At 45.0% G+C, this 21289-nt stretch overlaps 1 protein-coding gene across 3 annotated transcripts in view; it reads right to left on the bottom strand.

The window, feature by feature from the left end:
* The window catches only part of LOC134356188 (collagen alpha-1(XV) chain-like), a 342799-nt gene that overhangs the window by 111593 nt on the left and 209917 nt on the right, over positions 1-21289 (bottom strand). For all 3 annotated transcript variants that reach the window (XM_063066926.1, XM_063066907.1, XM_063066918.1), the window contains 5 exons: positions 16998-17078; positions 15503-15568; positions 13642-13791; positions 2692-2754; positions 1066-1110 (listed from right to left, as the gene is read on the bottom strand). In XM_063066926.1, the coding sequence (XP_062922996.1) occupies positions 1066-1110; positions 2692-2754; positions 13642-13791; positions 15503-15568; positions 16998-17078 (405 nt within the window). The remainder of the gene's footprint in view (positions 1-1065; positions 1111-2691; positions 2755-13641; positions 13792-15502; positions 15569-16997; positions 17079-21289) is intronic.

Genomic DNA, 21289 nt, shown 5'->3' with positions numbered 1-21289 from the left:
AAGGACCTCCAGCACCCAGGGCATGCCCTTTTCTCACTGTTACCATCAGGTAGGAGGTACAGAAGCCTGAAGGCACACACTCAGCAATTCAGGAACAGCTTCTTCCCCTCTGCCGTCCGATTTCTAAATGGACACTGAACCCTTAGACACTACCTCACTTTTGTTTTAGTATACAGTATTTCTGTTTTTGCATGATTTTTAATCTATTCAATATACGTAATTGATTTACTTATTTATTATTATTATTATTATTTTTTCTCTTCTATATTATGTAGCATTGAACTATTGACCGGATTCTAATTGACAGCCTCCAATGAGCACAGCCAGCTGTTTTGAGACCTCTCTTGGGAAAACATTTACTTATTGACTGATTGATTGAGATACAGCAGGGAACAGGCCATTCCAGCCCTTAGAGCCGTGTCACCCAGCAATCCTCTGATGTAACCCTAGCCTAACCACAGGACAGTTTACAATGACCAATTAACCTACCAGCCGGTACATCTTTGGACTGTGGGAGGAAACCGGAACACCCAGAGGAAAACTACATGGCCATGGGAAGAATGTACAAACTCCTTTCAGACAGCGGTGGGTAATGAACGTGGGTTGCCAGTACTGTAAAGCGTTGTGCTACCATGCCGTTACTAAGCCGACAGATGAGAAGGTTAATGGATGTGCTTGAAGACTTCTTGAAGAAAGGCAGCATCACTACTGACTCCAATCCCAAGTCGGCTGAATGAGGAGGACTACGAGTTTTCAGGATGGCCTTGAGGACCTTGGGTCTGGGGCACCCCAAAGCCCTGGGTGAGCAACAGAAAGAGTGCATCTATCTCACAAACCAACCGCTCAGCTTTCCCTTCAGTCACCTCTGGCCCCATCCATGGATTAGTCTGCAGTTCCCACATTGGTCCCGCCAGGCACCTTGGATACCATAAGACCACGGTACACAGTACTGATCCTGAGGATCTACCCCAGCGGAGGATCGCAAGCTATACAGTTTTACAATAATGCCTCTCAGCCGAGCAAGTGAAGTGCAGTCAATCCGACCTTTAAAGGTCTACAATTTACCTTTGCTCCCGGTAGTCCTGGCTTGCCAATTGGACCTTGATCACCCTGCAAACAAGTACATTTTATTGATTTTTCTTGTGGAAAACAGAGAGGTCCCATTTAATCCAAAAATACTAGAAAAGGCCCAAAAGCATTAGCAGAGGGCCTCACATTCTTGATTAGTTATACTTTATACTTTATTGTCACCAAACAGTTGGTACTAGAACGTACAATCATCACAGCGATATTTGATTCTGCGCTTCACACTCCCTGGATTACAAGTATTAAATATTTAAAATAGTTAAAATTAGTAAATTTTAAAAAATTAAATTATAAATCATAAATAGAAAATAGAAAAATGGAAAGTAAGGTAGTGCAAATAAACCAAGAGACAGGTCCGGATATTTGGAGGGTACGACCCAGATCCGGGTCAGGATCCGTTCAGCAGTCTTATCACAGTTGGAAAGAAGCTGTTCCCAAATCTGGCCATACGAGTCTTCAAGCTCCTGAGCCTTCTCCCGGAGGGAAGAGGGACGAAAAGTCTGTTGGCTGGGTGGGTCGTGTCCTTGATTATCCTAGTTAAGATGGCGTATGGTGTGCTGGCCTTCATTAGTTGGGGGATTGAGTTCAGGAGCTGAGAGGTCATGTTGTACTTCTGGTCTGGTTAGACCACACTTGGAGTATTGTGCCCAATTCTGGTCATCGGACTGGAAGTCCCTACAAATGCGTATGCAGGGCCCTTGGTATTATCAAGGATCCCACCCATCCATCCAACATCCTCTTTGACATCCTACCATCAGGCAGGAGACCATGATGCATAAAGACAAGAACAGTCAGGATGGGAAACAGCTTCATCCCTCAGGCCATTAGGTGTCTGACATTCCTGGTGCATCACATTCGGTGTGTCACCGGTTAATTTGTTCTGTACTCTATTCAATTTATGCACTTTACTTTGTTTATTTATGCAGAACTCATTTGTAGATTTAATACTTACTTTCCTAAGTTATTATGTGTGTTATCTGTACAACTGTGCTTTGCATGCTGGTTCATCTCATTTGGCGGTCTACTCCTATATAGTTAAACGACAATAAACTTGACTTGCGAAGAAAAATGTAGAAGCTTTCCAGAGGGTGTAGAGGAGATTTACCAGGATGCTGCCCGGATTAGAGAGTATATCTTATGAGGATAGGTTGAGTGAGCTTGGACTTTTCTCTTTGAGGTGTCGGAGAACGAGAGTCACCTGATAGTGGTGTATAAGAGGCATACATGGGGTAGACAATCATCATCTTTTTCTCAGGGTGGCTTTGGCCAGTATCAGAGAAGTGTGTAAACTCAGTATGGAGGGATGTCGAAGTAGGTCTCTTACACAGAGATGAGAGACGCGCTGCCAGGGTTGCTGGTAGAGGCAGACATTTAAAAAAAACTTAGATAGGACATGGGTGAACAAAAAATGGAGGATTATAGACGGGCTAAGAAGATGAATTAGATTTATCATGAAGAAGGTTTATGTAGGTCAGCAACGCATATAAACATGATGAAATATTTGAATGGTATGGGAAAATTGCCTTTACTTTCTGATAAAAATTCACTGTGGAGACCAGTTTGGGACTACACACTCATTCACCTCACTGTGTTTTCATGACTTACCTTTTGCCCTTTGGATCCTGGTTTGCCAGAAGTCCCATCCACTCCTGGAGATCCTATTGGACCCTGCAACAAATGAACAGTATCTTAATAGAGGGCAAGGCAACATATCATAACCTCAGCATTGCAACCACAAGAGATTCTGCAGATATCCAGAGTATCACACAAAAAATGCTGGAGGAATTCAGCATGTCGGGCAGTATCCTTATGAAAACAGGTTGAGTGAACTCGGCCTTTTCTCCTTGGAGCGACGGAGGATGAGAGGTGACCTGATAGAGGTGTATAAGATGATGAGAGGCATTGATCGTGTGGATAGTCAGAGGCCTTTTCCCAGGGCTGAAATGGTTGCCACAAGAGGACACAGGTTTAAGGTGCTGGGGAGTAGGTACAGAGGAGATGTCAGGGGTAAGTTTTTTACTCAGAGAGTGGTGAGTGCGTGGAATGGGCTGCCGGCAACGGTGGTGGAGGCAGCTATGATAGGGTCTTTTAAGAGACTTCTGGACAGGTATATGGAGCTCAGAAAAATAGAGGGCTATATATAACGTTAGGTAATTTCTCAGGTAAGGACATGTTCGGCACAGCTTTGTGAGCCAAAGGGCCTGTATTGTGCTGTAGGTTTTCTCTGTTTCTACGTTTCATCCATGGAATTGAACAAATAGTTGATGCTTTGGGCTGAGTCTCTTCTTCAGGACTGGAAAGGAAGGGGGAAGAAGCCAGATTAAGATGGTGGCGGGAGGGAAAGGTGTGGAAGTTGGCAGGTAATAAGTGAAGTCAGGTGAGAGGGAAGGTGGGTAGTTAGGGGAGGGGGGAATGAAGTAAGAAGCTGGGATGTGATAGGTGGAAAAGGTAAAGAGTTGAAGAAGAAGGAATCTGATAGGAGAGGAGAGTGGACCATGGAAGAAAGGGATGGAGGAGGGGCACCAATGGCAGATGATAGGCAGGTGAGGAAAAGAGAAGGGTTAAGAGGGGAGCTAGAATGGGGAATGGAAAAAGAGAGAAGGGGGAGAGGATAAATTTTCTTACTTGCAACGTTGCAAAATCAGTATTGCAACATGATCTTGATGCTCAACACACTGCAAAATAATGCTGACAATAACACCTTTCTAATTGCTGCTACCGTACTTCTTTGCAAACTTGGTAGTTCCGTGTCCGTTCTCACAACCCTGGAGCTTTTTGTATTGGAGACACAATAGATTCTGCAGATGCTGAAATCCGGAGCAACACACACAAAATGCTGGAGGAACTCAGTAGTTAGGGCAGCATCTACGGAAATGAATAAACAGTTGATGTTCCAGTCCTGATGAAGGGTCTTGGCCCAAAATGCTGACTGTACATTCCCCTCCATAGATGCTGCCTGACCTGCTGAGTTCCTCCAGCATTTTGCGTGCGTTGCTCAGCTATTTGCATTACTCTGCTTTCAACTTTGTGGGCTTAGCGTATTGAATAGAGAAGCCCAGGTACTGATTATCGAGTGCAGGAGGAAGAATTCGTTATTATGAAGACCCACACTTATCGTTTCAGGAACCACATCTTCCCCTCCACCATCAGATTCAGAATGGACAATGAATCCATAAACATTTATTCATTCATTGTGTTGGCGCGTGGCCAAGTGGTTAAGGCATCGGTCTAGTGATCTGAAGGTCACTAGTTCGAGCCTCAGCTGAGGCAGCGTGTTGTGTCCTTGAGCAAGGCACTTAACCATACATTGCTCTGCGATGACACCGGTGCCAAGCTGTATGGGTCCTAGTGCCCTTCCCTTGGACAACATCGGTGGCATGGAGAGGGGAGACTTGCAGCATGGGCAACTGCCGGTCTTCCATACAACTTTGCCCAGGCCTTCGCCCTGGAAACCTTCCAAGATGCAAATCCATTGTCTCACGAGATTAATGGATGCCTATATTCATTCATATGTCATATGATGTGGGTGATCATGTTTATTCTTGGCAAATTTTTCTACAGGTGTGGTTTGCCATTGCCTTCTTCCAGGCAGTGTCTTTACAAGATGGGTGACCCCAGCCATTATCAATACTCTTCAGAGATTGCCTGCCAGTGGTTGGTCGCATAACCAGGACTTGTGATATACACCGGCTGCTTGTACGACCATCCACCATCTGTCCCAGCAGTGGATTTTTCCCTTGGGTTTTACCCCCAAAACCTTCCCCATGAGTGGGTATAGCTGCGAGGCAGCAGAGGTTTGAGATCAGAGATTTCTCTCTCCTAGATGAGTTGCCAACCACGGCTGACAAGCCCTATCTGCCCAAAGTGAGGGGTTTTTAAGGCAGTAGTAACCCTCCTTTGCCACTTCTCCTGTCAGTCGAAATGGTTCCGCAGGGCTTAGTAACTGAACCACATGTGAAGGACAGGAGCTGGCATTCTGAATGAGTTATAAATATGCATGCTGGGTTTCAGCTACCAAGAAAAACATGATGCATAGCTTCTTAGAACAAAGAGGTGTCACCTTCCACAAGCCATCATGGATGCACAGTTTTGCTTCATTTTGGATTTGCACTGTCCCAGATTAATGCAGAACACGTACTTGCCAGAGCAGTATATCATCACAGTGCAGCTAACCATTAGGAATCACAATCTTGATAAATTGAACAGGCTGAATTTTCTCTTGGTTTAAATACCTGGTCCAGCCATTTTGATCTCACGGCCAAGAGGGCTACCCAGTGCCTCTACCTCCTCAGGAGGCTGAAGAAACTCAGCGAGTCCCTGTCAATTCTTACCAATTTTGATCCATGCATCATAGAATACATAGTCTCCGGACACATTCCGACTTGGTATAGTAGCTGCTCCGTGCGTGACTGAAGAAAGTTGTGGACAGAGTTCAGCACATATCAGTAATCAACCTTCCCTCCAAGGACTCTGTCTGTGCATCTCACTGCCTCAGTAAAGCAGTCAGCATAATCAACGACCTCACCCTTCCTCTCTTTTCCTCTCTCCCACGAGGAAGATGATAAAAAACCTGTAAGCACCTACCACTAGGCCTCGGAAGAGCTTCTGTCGTGCAGTAAAAATCTGTGAAATGTTGCACTGTATGATAAAAATCAACTCTCAACCTCACAATCTACCTTGTTATGCTCTCGTAATTTATAGTTTATCTGCACTACACTTTAGATCATAAGACATAGCAGCAGAATTAGGCCATTCAGCCCATCAAGTCTGCTCTGCCATTTCATCATGGCTGATCCCAGATCCCACTCTACTCCATTCACCTGTCTTCTTGCCATATCTTTTGATGCCCTCACCAATCAGGAAACGATCAACTTCTGCCTTAAATATACCAGCAGACTTGGCCTCCACCGCAGTCTGTGGCAGAGCATTCCACAGATCTACTACTCTCTGGCTAAAAAATTCTTCCTTACATCTGTTATAAAAGGATGTCCTTCAATTCTGAGGCTGTATCCTCCAGTTCTGGATACCTCCACCACGGGAAACATCCTCTCCAAATCCACCCTCTCTCGTCCTTCCAACATTTGGTAGGTTTCAATGAGATCCCCCCACATTGTTCTAAATTCCAGCGAATACAGGCCCAAAGTTACCAAACGCTCCTCATATGTTAACCCCTTCATTCCCAGAATCATCCTCATGAACCTCCTCTAGACTCTCTCCAACAACAACACAGTCATTCATAGATATAGGGCCTAAAACTGTTGACAATTTTAACAGTTCATGGCCTGTCTAGTGTCTCATAAAGGCTCAACATTATCTCCTTGCTTTTATATTCTATTCCCAGAACGAGGGGTCACAGTTTGAGGATAAAGGGGAAGCCTTTTAGGACTGAGATTAGGGAAAAACTTCTTCACACAGAGAGTGGTGAATCTGTGGAATTCTCTGCCACAGGAAACAGTTGAGGCCAGTTCATTGGCTATATTTAAGAGGGAGTTAGATATGGTCCTTGTGGCTAAAGGGATCGGGGGGTATGGAGAGAAGGCAGGTACAGGGTTCTGAGTTGGATGATCAGCCATGATCATACTGAATGGCGGTGCAGGCTCGAAGGGACGAATGGCCTACTCCTGCACCTATTTTCTATGTTTCTATGTTTCCCCTTGAAATAAATGCCAACATTGCATTTGCCTTCTTTATCACAGACTCAACCTGTGAATTAACCTTCTGGGAGTCAGCCAACCAGAAATGGCCTCTTTTATTCCCACTTGCTGCCTCCTGCCTGTCAGCCATTCCTCTATCCATGCCAGTAGCTTTCCTGTAATGCCATAGAATTTTAGCTTGCTAAGCAGCCTCATGTGTGGCACATTATTAAATGCTTTCTGAAAATCCAAGTAAATGGCATCCACTTCCTCTCCTTTGTCCATCCACCCTGCTTGTTAATTCCTCGAAGAATTCCAACAGATTCTGGAACCGAATTGAAAAGACAGAGGAAGATGTGATCAGCTCACAAAACGAGAAATCTTGGAGACAGTGCGAGAGGGAGGATAGGCAGGTGATCGAGAAAGGACGCGCTCAGACTGATGGTTTAAGGTGTGGCTATTTTAATGCGAGGAGTATTATGAACAAAGTGGATTAGCTTAATGCGTGAGTCAGTACTTGGAACTATGATGTTGTGGCCATTACAGAGACTTGGACGGCTCAGAGGCAGGAATGGATACTTAGAGTGCCAAGCTTTAGATATTTCAGAAAGGACAGGGAGGGAGGCAAAAGAGGTGGGGGCGTGGCACTGCTGATCAGAGATAGTGTCACGGCTGCAGAAAAGGAAGAAGTCATGGAGGGATTGTCTACAGAGTCTCTGTGGGTGGAAGTTAGGAATAGGAAGGGGTCAATAACTCTACTGGGTGTTTTTTATAGACCTCCCAATAATAACAGGGACATCGAGGAGCAGATAGGGAGGCAGATTCTGGAAAGGTGTAATAATAACAGGGTTGTCATGGTGGGAGATTTTAATTTCCCAAATATCGATTGGCATCTCCCTAGACAAGGGGTTTAGATGGGGTGGAAATTGTTAGGTGTGTTCAGAAAGGTTTTTTGACACATTATGTAGATAAGCCAACTAGAGGAGAGGCTGTACTTGATCTGGTATTGGGAATCGAACCTGGTCAGGTGTCAAATCTCTCAGTGGGAGAGAATTTTGGAGATAGTGATCACACTTCTATCTCCTTTACCATAGCATTGGACAGGGATAGGAACAGACAAGTTAGGAAAGCATTTAATTGGAGTAAGGGGAAATATGAGGTTATCAGGCAGAAACTTCGAAGCTTAAATTGGGAACAGATGTTCTCAGGGCAAAGTATGGAAGAAATGTGGCAAATGTTCAGGGGATATTTGTGTGGAGTCCTGCATAGGTATGTTCCAATGAGAAAGGGAAAGGATGGTAGGATACAGGAACCATAGTGTACAAAGGCTGTTATAAATCTAGTCAAGAAGAAAAGAAAAGCTTACGAAAGGTTCAAAAAACTAGGTAATGATAGAGATCTAGAAGGTTATAAGGCTAGCAGGAAGGAGCTTAAGAATGAAATTAGAAGACCCAGAAGAAGCCATGAGAAGGCCTTGGCGGACAGGATTAAGGAAAACCCCAAGGCATTCTACAAGCATAAGAAGAGCAAGAGGATAAGACATGAGAGAACAGGACCAATCAAGTGTGACAGGGGAAAAGTGTGTATGGAACTGGAAGAGATAGCAGAGGTACTTAATGAGTACTTTGCTTCAGCATTCACTACGGAAAAGGATCTTGACAATTGTAGGGATGACTTACAGCGGACTGAAAGCGTGTGCATATAGATATTAAGAAAGAAGATGTGCTGGAGCTTTTGGAAAGCATCAAATTGGAAAAGTCACCAGGACCAGATGAGATGTACCCCAGGCTACTGTGGGAGGCAAGGGAGGAGATTGCTGAGCCTCTGGCAATGATCTTTGCATCATCAATGAGGACGGGAGAGTTTCTGGAGGACTGGAGGGTTGCGGATGTTGTTACCTTATTCAAGAAAGGGAGTACAGATAGCCCAGGAAATCAATAACCAATGAGTTTTACTTCAGTAGTTGGTAAATTGATGGAAAAGATTCTGAGAGGCAGGATTTATGAACATTTGGAGAGGTATTTTATGAATAGGAATAGTCAGCATGGCTTTGTCAAAGGCAGGTCAAAGTGCCTTACGAGCCTGATCGAATTTTTTGAGGATGTGACTAAACACATTGATGAAGGAAGAGCAGTAGATGTAGTGTATATGGATTTCAGCAAGGCATTTGATAAGGTACCCCCTACAAGGCTTATTGAGAAAGTAAGGAGGCATGGGATCCAAGGCGACATTGCTTTGTGGATCCAGAACTGGCTTGTCCACAGAAGGCAAAGAATGGTTGTGGATGGGTCATATTCTGCATACAGGTCAGTGACCAGTGGTGTGCTTCAGGGATGTGTTCTGGGACCCCTACTCTTTGTGATTTTTATAAATGACCTGGATGAGGGAGTGGAGGGATGGGTTAGTAAATGTGCTGATGACACAAAGGTTGGGGGTGTTATGGATAGTGTGGAGGTCTGTCAGAGGTTACAGCGGAACATCGATAGGATGCAAAACTGGGCTGAGAAGTGGCAGATAGAGTTCAACCCAGATAAGTGTGAGGTGGTTCATTTTGGTAGGTCAAATATGATGGCAAAATATGATATTAATGGTAAAACTCTTGGCAGTGTGGAGGATCAGAGGGACCTTGGGGTCCAAGTCCATAGGACACTCAAAGCTGCTGCCCAGGTTGACTCTGTGGTTAAGAAGGCATATGGTGTATTGGCCTTCATCAATCGTGGGATTGAGTTTAGGAACCGAGAGATAATGTTGCAGCTATATAGGACCCTGGTCAGACCCCACTTGGAGTACTGTGCTCAGTTCTGGTTGCCTCACTACAGGAAGGATGTGGAAACCATAGAAAGGGTGCAGAGGAGATTTACAAGGATGTTGCCCGAACTGGGGGCATGCCTTATGAGAATAGGGTGAGTGAATTTGGCCTTTTCCTCTTGGAGCGGCGGAGGATGAGAGGAGACCTGATAGAGGTGTATAAGATGATGAGAGGCATTGATCATGTGGATAGTCAGAGGCTTTTTCCCAGGGCTGAAATGGCTAGCACGAGAGGGCACAGTTTTAAGGTGTTTGGAAGTAGGTACAGAGGAGATGTCAGGGGTAAGTTTTTTACGCAGAGAGTGGTGAATGCATGGAATGGACTGCCGGCAACGGTGGTGGAGGCGGATACAAGAGGGTCTTTTAAGAGATTCCTGGGTAGGTACATGGAGCTTAGAAAAATAGAGGGCTATGGGTAACCCTAGGTAATTTCTGAGTTAAGGACATGTTTGGCACAGCTTTTGAGCCGAAGGGCCTGTATTGTGCTGGATGTTTTCTATAGAACATAGAACATAGAACAGTACAGCTCAGTACAGGCCCTTCAGCCCACATTGTTGTGCCAACCCTCAAACCCTCCTCCCATATAATCCCCCACCTTAAATTCCTCCATATACCTGTCTAGTAGTCTCTTAAATTTCACTAGTGTATCTGCCTCCACCACTGACTCAGGCAGTGCATTCCACGCACCAACCACTCTCTGAGTAAAAAACCTTCCTCTAATATCCCCCTTGAACTTCCCACCCCTTAACTTAAAGCCATGTCCTCTTGTATTGAGCAGTGGTGCCCTGGGGAAGAGGCGCTGGCTATCCACTCTATCTATTCCTCTTAATATCTTGTACACCTCTATCGTGTCTCCTCTCATCCTCCTTCTCTCCAAAGAGTAAAGCCCTAGCTCCTTTAATCTCTGATCATAATCCATATTCTCTAAGCCAGGCAGCATCCCGGTACATCTCCTCTATACCCTTTCCAATGCTTCCACATCCTTCCTATAGTGAGGGAACCAGAACTGGACACAGTACTCCAAGTGTGGCCTAACCAGAGTTTTATAGAGCTGCATCATTACCTCGTGACTCTTAAACTCTATCCCTCAACTTATGAAAGCTAACCCCCCATAAGCTTTCTTAACTACCCTATCCACCTGTGAGGCAACTTTCAGGGATCTGTGGACATGTACCCCGAGATCCCTCTGCTCCTCCACACTACCAAGTATCCTGCCATTTACTTTGTACTCTGCCTTGAAGTTGGTCCTTCCAAAGTGTACCACCTCACACTGCTCTGGGTTGAACTCCATTTACCACTTTTCAGCCCACTTCTGCAACCTATCAATGTCTCTCTGCAATCTTTGACAATCCTCTACACTATCTACAACACCACCAACCTTTGTGTCATCTGCAAACTTGCCAAACCACCTTTCTACCCTGACATCCAGGTCGTTAATAAAAATCACGAAAAGTAGAGGTCCCAGAACTGATCCTTGTGAGACACCACTAGTCACAACCCTCCAATCCGAATGTACTCCCTCCACCACCATCCTCTGCTTTCTGCAGGCAAGCCAATTCTGAATCCACCTGGCCAAACTTCCCTGGATCCCATGCCTTCTGACTTTCTGAATAAGCCTACCGTATGGAACATTCCCCAGAAGAGATCCCAATGATCCAAAAATCTAAGACCCTGCTCCCTGCACTAACTCCTCAGCCACGCATTCAACTGCTATCTCCTCCAATTCTTACCATCACTATCACGTAGCACTGGCAGCAATCCTGAGAACGTCACCCTTGAGGTCCTGTTCTTCAGGATTCTGCCTAGTTCCCAAAACTCACACTTCAGGACCTCATCCCTCTTCCTGCCTATGTCGTTGGTCCCAACATGTATCACGACTTCTGGTTGCTTTCCGTCTCGTACCAGGGTGTCGTGCACCTGGTCAGAGACATCCCGGACCCTGGCACCCGGGAGGCAACAAACTATGCGGGTGTCCTTCTCACGTCCACAAAATCTCCTGTCTGCTCCCCTGACTATAGAGTCTCCAATGACAACAGCTCTCCTCTTCTCTGTCCCACCCTTCTACACCACCGGGTCAGACTCAGTGCCGGAGGCCCTGCCACTGTGGCTCACACCTGGTCGGTCGTCCCCGCCAACAGTATCCAGGATGGTAAACATATTATTCAGGGGAATGGCTACAGGGGTGCTCTGCACTACCTGTCTGCTCACCTTCGCTTTCCCCCCTCTGACTGTCACCCAACAACCTGCTTCTGACAGCCTAGGTGTGACTACCTCCCTGTAGCTCTCATCTATGACTGCCTCATTCTCCCTTATGAGTTGAAGGTCATCCAGCTGCTGCTCCAGATTCCTTACATGGTCTTCCAGATCGCCCGCCGTATGCACTTCTGACAGATCTGACTCTGCGGGAGAGGGGAGTTCCCCCAAGACTGCCACATCTCACATGGGAGGCACATCACCGTCTCAGGAGACATTGTAAAAACTAACTGCGAGCTAGCTTGTCCTCCGCCTCTTCTCGTCGAAGCCTCTGGAGTCAAAACCTCAAAAGCTCCACTCCTTCACTGGCCCACTCACACACTGGCCGCTCCGCTTGAGCTATCCCTCTATTTATTTGTCTGGGCTTTTCAAACTGCTTGGTCACCTGACCTCAATTGCCCAATCAGCTGCTTTCTGCTGAGTCTGAGCTATTCAAATCTTGATTGACTTGATTGCACAGTTCAGCTGCCAAAACTGCCAGGATCTCCTGTAAACCTCCTGCTCCCTGACACTCATGGACTTCTGGCACACTGCTGGTGTCTTCCACAGTGAAGACAGATGCAGAGTACCCATTAAGTTCATTTGCCATTTCTTTGTCCCCTATTACTACCTCACCAGCATCATTTTCCAGAGGTTCAATACCAACTCCCACCTCCCTTTTACTCTTTATATAACTGAAAAAACATTTGGTCTCCTGCTTTATATTATTGGCTAGTTTGCCCTCATATTTCATCTTTTCCCTTCTTATAGCTGCTTTAGTTGGCCTTTTGTTTGATTTTAAAAGCTTCTCAATCATCTAGCTTCCCACTCACTTTTGCTACCTTACATGCCCTTTCCTTGGCTTTTATGCAGTCCTTAACTTCCATTGTCAGCCACAGTTGCTTACCTCGGCCATTTGAGTCTCCTTCTTCTGTGGGACATATCTATCCTGCACCTTGTGAACTATTCTCAGAAACTTCAGCCATCTCTGCTCTGCCATGACTTCCTCTGTAGCTTTTACACTTTAGTCTGCATTGTTATTGGTTTACCTTTTTCCACTCAGTGTACTGTATAATGATTGGATCTGTATGAATATTGTGCAAGACAAGTTTTTCCCTGTATCTTGGTAGATGTGACAACAATAAACCAATTCCAAATAACTTTCCAGTCCTGATGAAGGGTTTTGGCCCAACAAGTCGACTGTTTACTCTTTTCCATAGATGCTGCCTGACCTGCTGAGTTCCTCCATCAGTGTGTGTGTGTTGCTCTGGATTTCCATCACCTGCGGAATCTCTTGGGTTTACCAAACAAAGATTGTCTGATAGGAGTAGATCTGAACAACCCAGATAACTTTAATTCCCCGAAGATCAGGAGAAAGAGGGAGAACCTTACAGAGGAATATAAAACTATGAGGAGTGTAGGTAGGGTAAATGCAAGCAGACTTTTCCCGCTGAGGTTGGATGAGACTAGTAACGGTTCAGGTAAAAGGTGAAATGTTTAAGGGGAAACATGAGAGGGAACGTCTTCACTCAGAGGGTGGTGAGAGTGTGCATCGAGCTGCCGGTGCGAGTGGTGGTTACGGAGTTGATTTCAACATGGAGAGTTTTGGATAGGAACATGAATGGGAGGGGTATGGAGTGCTGTTGTCTGGATGCCTGTTGATAGGACTAAGCAGACTGGCTTGTCATGAACTAGATGGGCTGCAGGGTCTGCTTCTCTATTGCAGTGCTTTACAACTCTATGAATACTTTACCAGAACTGCTTGTTCTTTCATCAAAATGCCCGCAAGATGTTCCATTCTGGGCAGTCAACAGGAACGGAAAGGAAAGCAGTCTCGAGAAAGACGAATACCAAGGAATGCATGAATGTGGCATCTACTTACTGGCTGACCCGAACCTCCGTCTTGTCCAGGATAACCAGGAGGACCGCGTGGACCCGGGGCACCAACGAGGCTTGGGTTCTCGGCTTCAGGCGGAGCTGGGATTCCTGGCAGTCCCGGCAAACCGGGGGGGCCTGGCGGTCCTGGAGGACACTGCGGATGGGCACAGACAGCGACACTTGTAGTAATGGGTCAAAGTTCATAGTTCAAAGTCAATTTTGTATCAAAGTACATATGCTACCTTGAGATTCATTTCTTTGCAGGGATTCACAGTAGAACAAAGAAATACAGCAGAATCAATGAGAAGCTACATGCAAAGACTGACAAGCAAAAGAAGAAAAAGTGTGCAGATACAAAAATAATAAGAATAGACATCAGCAAGGAAGCGTTGAACACCTGGCTCAGAGTAGGAGACCTCGTCCTAGAAACAGAGGGCTTCCTTGTGGTAATATAGGACCGGGTGGTTAACATAAAAAAATGATCAAAATTCATAATAAAAGACCAATAAATGCAGAAAATACCAAAGAAACTTGAAATAATCCAACACATTACAGGATCCTGCAGCTAACTCAATCTGATTACTTACATGGGCACAATTAAGAGGCAAACATCATTCACAAAAAAATCTTGCTTTAAAATACAAACTCATAAAAGGATCCATACAAGCCTTCTCCAGTTTCCGAGTCAGAGTCCCACAAATTATATTACGACTGATCCATTATTACAGATAGGACAATCACTAATAACCATCTGGATTTAATTTTACAGGATGAATAAGCAAGAACAACTCATTTAATAGATATAGCCATTTCAATCAAACATAACTTGCAGAAATCAATAAGTGAAAGACACCAGAAATATATTGAATTAAAAGAGGAAATTTAAAAACTCTGGAACATGAACAGAGTATACAGTGGTGAGAAGAGAGTAGAACGGGTGTTGGTTTCTTGTGGGAGTGTTCTTTGTAGATGAGCTCAGAGGTGTGGGAGGGCTTCTCCTGTGATGGCTGAGCTGTATCCACTACTTTCTGTAGGCTTTTCCATTCTTGGTAACCACTCTAGTAAACCTGAAATCCTCGTTCATTATCCCAGAGAAGTCATACTTGGAAGATTGTGTTTGGGTCTGGTCACCTCATTATAGGAAGGATTTGGAATCTTTAGAGAGGGTGCAAACCGATTTACCAGACTGATGCCTGGACCAAAGGCATGTCTTATGAAATAGGTTATAGTGCCTATGCCAGCTCTGGGCTCGACTCTTGTGAAATACCAGCAAACAATATTAATGCTGCACTCTGGGTCCAGGTATTGCTCTTTATTCATAGGGCCATCAAATATAGGAGCAGAATAAAGTCGTTTGACCCGTTGGGTCTGCTCCACCATTTCCTCATGGCTGACCCATGTCCCTCTCAGCCCCAATCCCCGGCTTTTCAACCATATCCTTCGATGGCCTGACCAATCAAGAATCTATCAACCTCTGCCTTAAAAAGTGTAGGGTCATGCATTTTGGTAGAAGAAATGAAAGGGTTGACTATTTTCTAAATGGAGAGAAAATACAAAAATCAGAGATGCAAAGGGACTTGGGAGTCCTTGTGCAGGATACCCTAAAGGTTAATTTGTAGGTTGAGTCTGTGGTGAGGAAGGCAAATGTGACATTTAGTATTCATTTCAAGAGGACTAAAATATAAACGTAAGGATGTAATGTTGAGAGTTTATAAAGCACTGGTGAGGCCTCACTTGGAGCATGTATGTGTGTATATATATATAGAGAGAGAGAGAGAGAGAGAGAGTGAGAGAGAGAGAGAAATAACACCAGCTCGTTCCTAGCTGTGTCCTCCAGACCCTGTACTCTCAAGTGGAATACCAACCTGAATCGTCTCCCTGGCGAGGTCACTGTCATCTAGTCCAGAACCATCAGCATCGATGAGCTTCGTCTGGGGAAGGACAGAGAAAAATTAAAAGCCTAATCATGCACTTTAGGGCTAGAATAATCTTTCCACAGCTATCAAAATTTAATTGATGTGTTTGACACGCCAGTACACGTGGCTACAGGGAGAAGGCAAGAGAATGTATTTGAGAGGAAAAATAAATCGGCCATAATGGAATGATGGAACAGATTCGATGGGCCAAATGGCCTGATCCTGCCCCTGTGTTTATGACCATAAGACCATAAGACATAGGAGCAGAATTAGGCCATTCAGCCCATCCAGACTACTCCATTATTCCATCATCGCTGATCCCAGATTCCACTCAACCCCATACACCTGCCTTCTCACCATATCCTTTGATGTCCTGACCGATCAAGAAACTATCAATGTTCACTTTAAATATACACTCGGTCTTGACCTCCACAGCTGCCTGTGGCAGAGAATTCTACAGATTCACTACTCTCTGGCTCCTTGCCTCTGTTCCAAGTGGTCATCCCTCAATGTTGAGGCAGTGCCCTCTAGTTCAGAGCGCCCCCACTACAGGAAACATCCTCTCCACATCCACCTGACCTAGTCCTTCCAACATTCGGTAGGTTCCAATGAGATCCCCATACGTTCTTCTAAATTCCAGTGAGTACAGGCCCAAAGCTGCCAGACACCCCTCATATGTTAACCCCTTCATTCCCGGAATCATCCTCGTGAACCTCCTCTGGACTCTCTCCAATGACAACATGTCTTTTCTGAGATATGGGGCCCAAAACTGTTGACAATTCTCCAAGTGCAACCTGACTTGTGTCTTGTAACATCTCAGCATTATCTCCTTGCTTTTATATTCTATTCCCCTTGAAATGAATGCCAAATTACATTTGCCTTCTTTATCACAGACTCAACCTGTAAATTAACCTTCCGGGAGTCTTGCACGAGGACTCCTAAGTCCCTCTGCACCTCTGATGTTTGAACCTTCTCCCCATTTATATAATAGTCTGTGCTTTTGTTCCTGTTACCAAAATGCATTATCATACATTTCCCAACACTGTATTCCATCTGCTACTTTTTTACCTATTCTTCCAATTCGTCTAAGTCCTGCTCAAATCGCATTGCTTCCTTAGCACTACCTACCCCTCCACCTGTCTTCGTATCATCTGGAAACTTTGCTACCAAGCCATCAATTCCGTTATCTAAATCATTGATTATGGTGTTACCAGCAGAACCCCTGTCATTCTGAACCTCACTGCTAAAAACCCCTCACTCTCAGTGTCCCAGTGTGGACAATGAGATGTGGACTGAGCACACAGGTCATTCCGCAAGCAGTGGTACATGGCGTGACTTCCAGGTGCATCACCAATAACAAGTGGAAGCCTACTAAGCTAAAGCAAGCTATGGTGATCGGCTTGGTTACAGACAGTTCTTTCAGTGTGTGCTGAACTTTACTCACGAGCCTTGGCGGTGGGCCAGGTGGTCCAGGTGGTCCCGGCAGGCCAGGAGGTCCTGGTGAACCAGCGAACCCTGGGTTGCCCTGAAGAGAGTGGAAGACAGTGGTCAGTCGCCACGCAACTCACAACGACATTTCGGAAAGCAAAGCCGCAGGGCAATCCAGCCTTTAGTTCACTCGCGGCAAATCACGGGGAAAAAAAATCAACTTTCTTTGCCATATACATTCACACAAATTGTGAATTTGCTGTGTGCGTTGGTCAGGGCACAACACGCACCAAAAAACCAACAACATTCAACAATTATACAGTATGAGAATAAATACATAAATAGTAGCATGTATTTACCATGTAAACAGTGTAATAAAAAGTAGTTTAAGGTGTTTACAGTCAGTGTGGTGACTGTGGTAATAGACAGAGGGGTTGGGGTGGTTAACTGGAATGGTTGATCAGATTAATTGCCTGGGGAAGAAATTTTTAAGATGGTGTGAAGTGTTTGTTTTAATAGTCCGATTGACTTTTCCAGAAGGGAGATTTTGGAAAAGGCAGCTTTCTGGGTGGGTAATGTCTACCCAGCAAATTTCCAGCTAGAATCATTGCTGTGATTACTGGTGCACACGTAACACGTTCCCTGCTTCACCACGATCAGCCATCAGCCTCTCTGAATGCAACTGCAGGGTTAAAGTACATTGTTCTCCCATTGGTGACGACTCGAGACGACTAGAATGTAAGAGCAAGGATGTGATGCTGAGGCTTTATAAGGCATTGGTCCGACTCCATACTGTGAGCAGTTTTGAGCCCCTTCTCTAAGAAAGAATGTGTTGGCATTGGAGGGGTTCCAGGGAGATTCACGAGAATGAACCCAGGAATGAAAGGATTAATGTATAAAGAGTGTTTGATGGCTCTGGGCCTGTACACGCTGGAGTTTAGAAGAATGACAGGGGATCTCATTGAAACCTATCGAATATTGCAAGGGTAAGAAAGAGTAGACACTTAGAGGATGTTTACTGTAGTGTGTGATTCTGGGACCAGAGGGTATGGCCTCAGAACAGAAGGGTGCTCCTTTAGGACAGAGATGAGGAGGACTTTCTTTAGCCGGAGGTTGGCAAGTCTGCGGACTTTGTTTCCACAAATGACTGTGGAGACCAAGTCATTGAGTAATTTAAGGCGGAGGTTAATAGGTTACTGATGAGTCAGGGCATCAAAGGTTAGGGGAAGAAGGCAGGAGAATGGAGTTGAAAGGAATAATAAATCAGACATGATAGAATGGCAGAGCAGATTCGATGGGCTGAATGGCCTAATTTCTATGTCTTATGGTGTGTTTTCCTCAGTTTCTGCACATGTACTAACTGTACATCTTTGGAATGTGGGAGGAAACTGGAGCACCTGAAGAAAACCATAAGAGCATAAGATCATAGAGCACAGGAACAGAATTAGGCCCTTTGGAACATCATAGTTGATTTATTATCCCTTTCAACCCCATTTCTGCCTTCTGCCCATAACCTTTGTCACCCTAATCAGGAACCTATCAACCTCTGCTTTAAATATACCCAATGACTAGGCCTTCGCAGCTGCCTGTGCCACGAATTCCACAGATTCACCACCCTTATGTTCATGGGCGAACACCCTTACAGATAGCAGCAGAACTGAACACGGGTCATTATGCTGATCACTACACTAACGTGCCTTCCTAGTTGTGCCTGAGCTTTACAAAGTTCCACACGGTAGGCTTATTCAGAAAGTCAGAAGGCATGGGATCCAGGGAAGTTTGGCCAGGTGGATTCAGAATTGGCTTGCCTGCAGAAGGCAGAGGATGGTGGTGGAGGGAGTACATTCAAATTGGAGGATTGTGACTAGTGGTGTCCCACAAGGATCTGTTCTGGGACCTCTACTTTTCGTGATTTTTATTAACGACCTGGATGTGGGGGTAGAAGGGTGGTTTGGCAAGTTTGCAGACGACACAAAGGTTGGTGGTGATGTAGATAGTGTAGAGGATTGTCGAAGATTGCAGAGAGACATTGATAGGATGCAGAAATGGGCTGAGAAGTGGCAGATAGAGTTCAACCCGGAGAAGTGTGAGGTGGTACACTTTGGAAGGACAAACTCAAAGGCAGAGTACAAAGTAAATGGCAGGATACTTGGTAGTGTGGAGGAGCAGAGGGATCTGGGGGTACATGTCCACAGATCCCTAAAAGTTGCCTCACAGCTAGATAGGGTAGTTAAGAAAGCTTGTGTTAGCTTTCATAAGTCGAGGGATAGAGTTTAAGAGTCGCAATGTAATGATGCAGCTCTATAAAACGCTGGTTAGGCCACACTTGGAGTACTGTGTCCAGTTCTGATCACCTCACTATAGGAAGGATGTGGAAGCATTGGAAAGGGTACAGAGGAGATTTACCAGGATGCTGCCTGGTTTAGAGAGTATGCATTATGATCAGAGATTAAGGGAGCTAGGGCTTTACTCTTTGGAGAGAAGGAGGATGAGAGGAGACATGATAGAGGTGTACAAAATAATAAGAAGAATAGATAGAGTGGATAGCCAGCGCCTCTTCCCCAGGGCACCACTGCTCAATACAAGAGGACATGGCTTTAAGGTAAGATGTGGGAAGTTCAAGGGGGATATTAGAGGAAGGTTTTTTACTCAGAGAGTGGTTGGTGCGTGGAATGCACTGCCTGAGTCAGTGGTGGAGGCAGATACACTAGTGAAGTTTAAGAGACTACTAGACAGGTATATGGAGGAATTTAAGGTGGGAGGCAGGGTTTGAGGGTCGCTACAACATTGTGGGCCGAAGGGCCTGTACTGTGCTGTACTATTCCATGTTCTATGTTTACATAATCAGGTGACGTAGAAGCATTTATGGGCAGAGATGTATTGACTGCCACTGAAGCTTGGTGTTGCTCAGGATGGCAATGACCATTTTATCTGTGAACCTGCTGCCTAAGTGGTCAGCAGATCCTGAGGTGAGCAACAGAAGTCAGGTCAGAGCGGAATCTGTGTGACACACACACAATGATGGAATAAGCCAGCTGGTCAGGCAGCGTCTATGGAAATAGCTTTGATAGGCCTCAGCTCGAAATGTCAACTGTTTATTCCTCTCCCTGGATGCTGCCTGACCTGCTGAGTTCCTTCAGCATTTTGCCTGTGTAACTTTGTTGTATGTTGATTCATACTGTGGATTTTGCATTTCTAATTGCATTCTATGATATTGTTTGTTAGTTATGTGCTGTGTCAGATGATGTAGTCTATCATGGTCTTTCCATGACCATGACTTCTCTTGGCAAATATCACTGGACAACAAATTTTTTTGGAAGTGTTGCTTCCTCAGGTTTTTTCTTTGTTTGCCAGAGACCATTTGAAACTGAATACAAATATAATTTCAGACTACTTGTATCACGTAGGAATTTGAAGAAACAAGAAATTAACCTATTATTGAATATAATGAATTTAATTGCACAATGATGCTGATTGCTGTTCAATAATTCAACTGTAGGCTGCCTCATAATAATAATGAGGCAGCCTACAGAGAAGTCATCACCCTGACACAGTGGTGTCAAGAAAACAACCTCTCCCTCAATGTCACAAAAACAAAGGAGCTGCTTGTGGACCACAGGAGGAATGGAGACGGGCTAACCCCTATTGACATCAATGGATCTGGGGTTCAGAGGGTAAACAGCTTTAAGTTCCTCCACTTCAGCGAGAACCTCACATGGTCTGTACACACCAGCTGTGTGGTGAAAAAGGCACAACAGTGCTTCTTTCACCTCAGACGATTTGAAGAAGCTTGGTATGGGCCCCCAAATCCTAAGAATTTTCTACAGGGGCACAATTGAGAGCATCCTGACTGGCTGCATCACTGCCTGGTATGGGAACTGTACTTCCCTCAATCGCAGGACTCTGCAGAGAGTGGTGCGGACAGCCCAGCACATCTGTAGAAGAGATAGGTATGTAAAAAGGGCCTGAAGGATCATTGGGGATCTGAGTCACCCCGACCACAAACTGTTTCAGCTGCTACTATCCAGGAAACGGTACCGCAGCTTAAAAGCCAGGACCAACAGGGTCCGGGACAGCTTCTTCCACCAGGCCATCAGATCGATTAATTCATGCTGACACAACTGTATTTCTATGTTACTTTGACTATCTTGTTGTACATAATATTTATTATAAATTACTATAAATTGCACATTGCACATTTAGACTGAGATGTAACATAAAGATGTTTACTCCTCATGTAAATGAAGGATGTAAGAAATAAAGTCAATTCAATTCAATTCAAGCTAAAAACATTTTGTTGATTATTTT

Source organism: Mobula hypostoma, chromosome 1, assembly GCF_963921235.1.
Source record: "Mobula hypostoma chromosome 1, sMobHyp1.1, whole genome shotgun sequence".
NCBI classification, from domain to species: domain Eukaryota; kingdom Metazoa; phylum Chordata; class Chondrichthyes; order Myliobatiformes; family Myliobatidae; genus Mobula; species Mobula hypostoma.
Note: the sequence above shows the minus strand (reverse complement) of the source record. Positions and strands in the feature narration are given on the sequence as shown.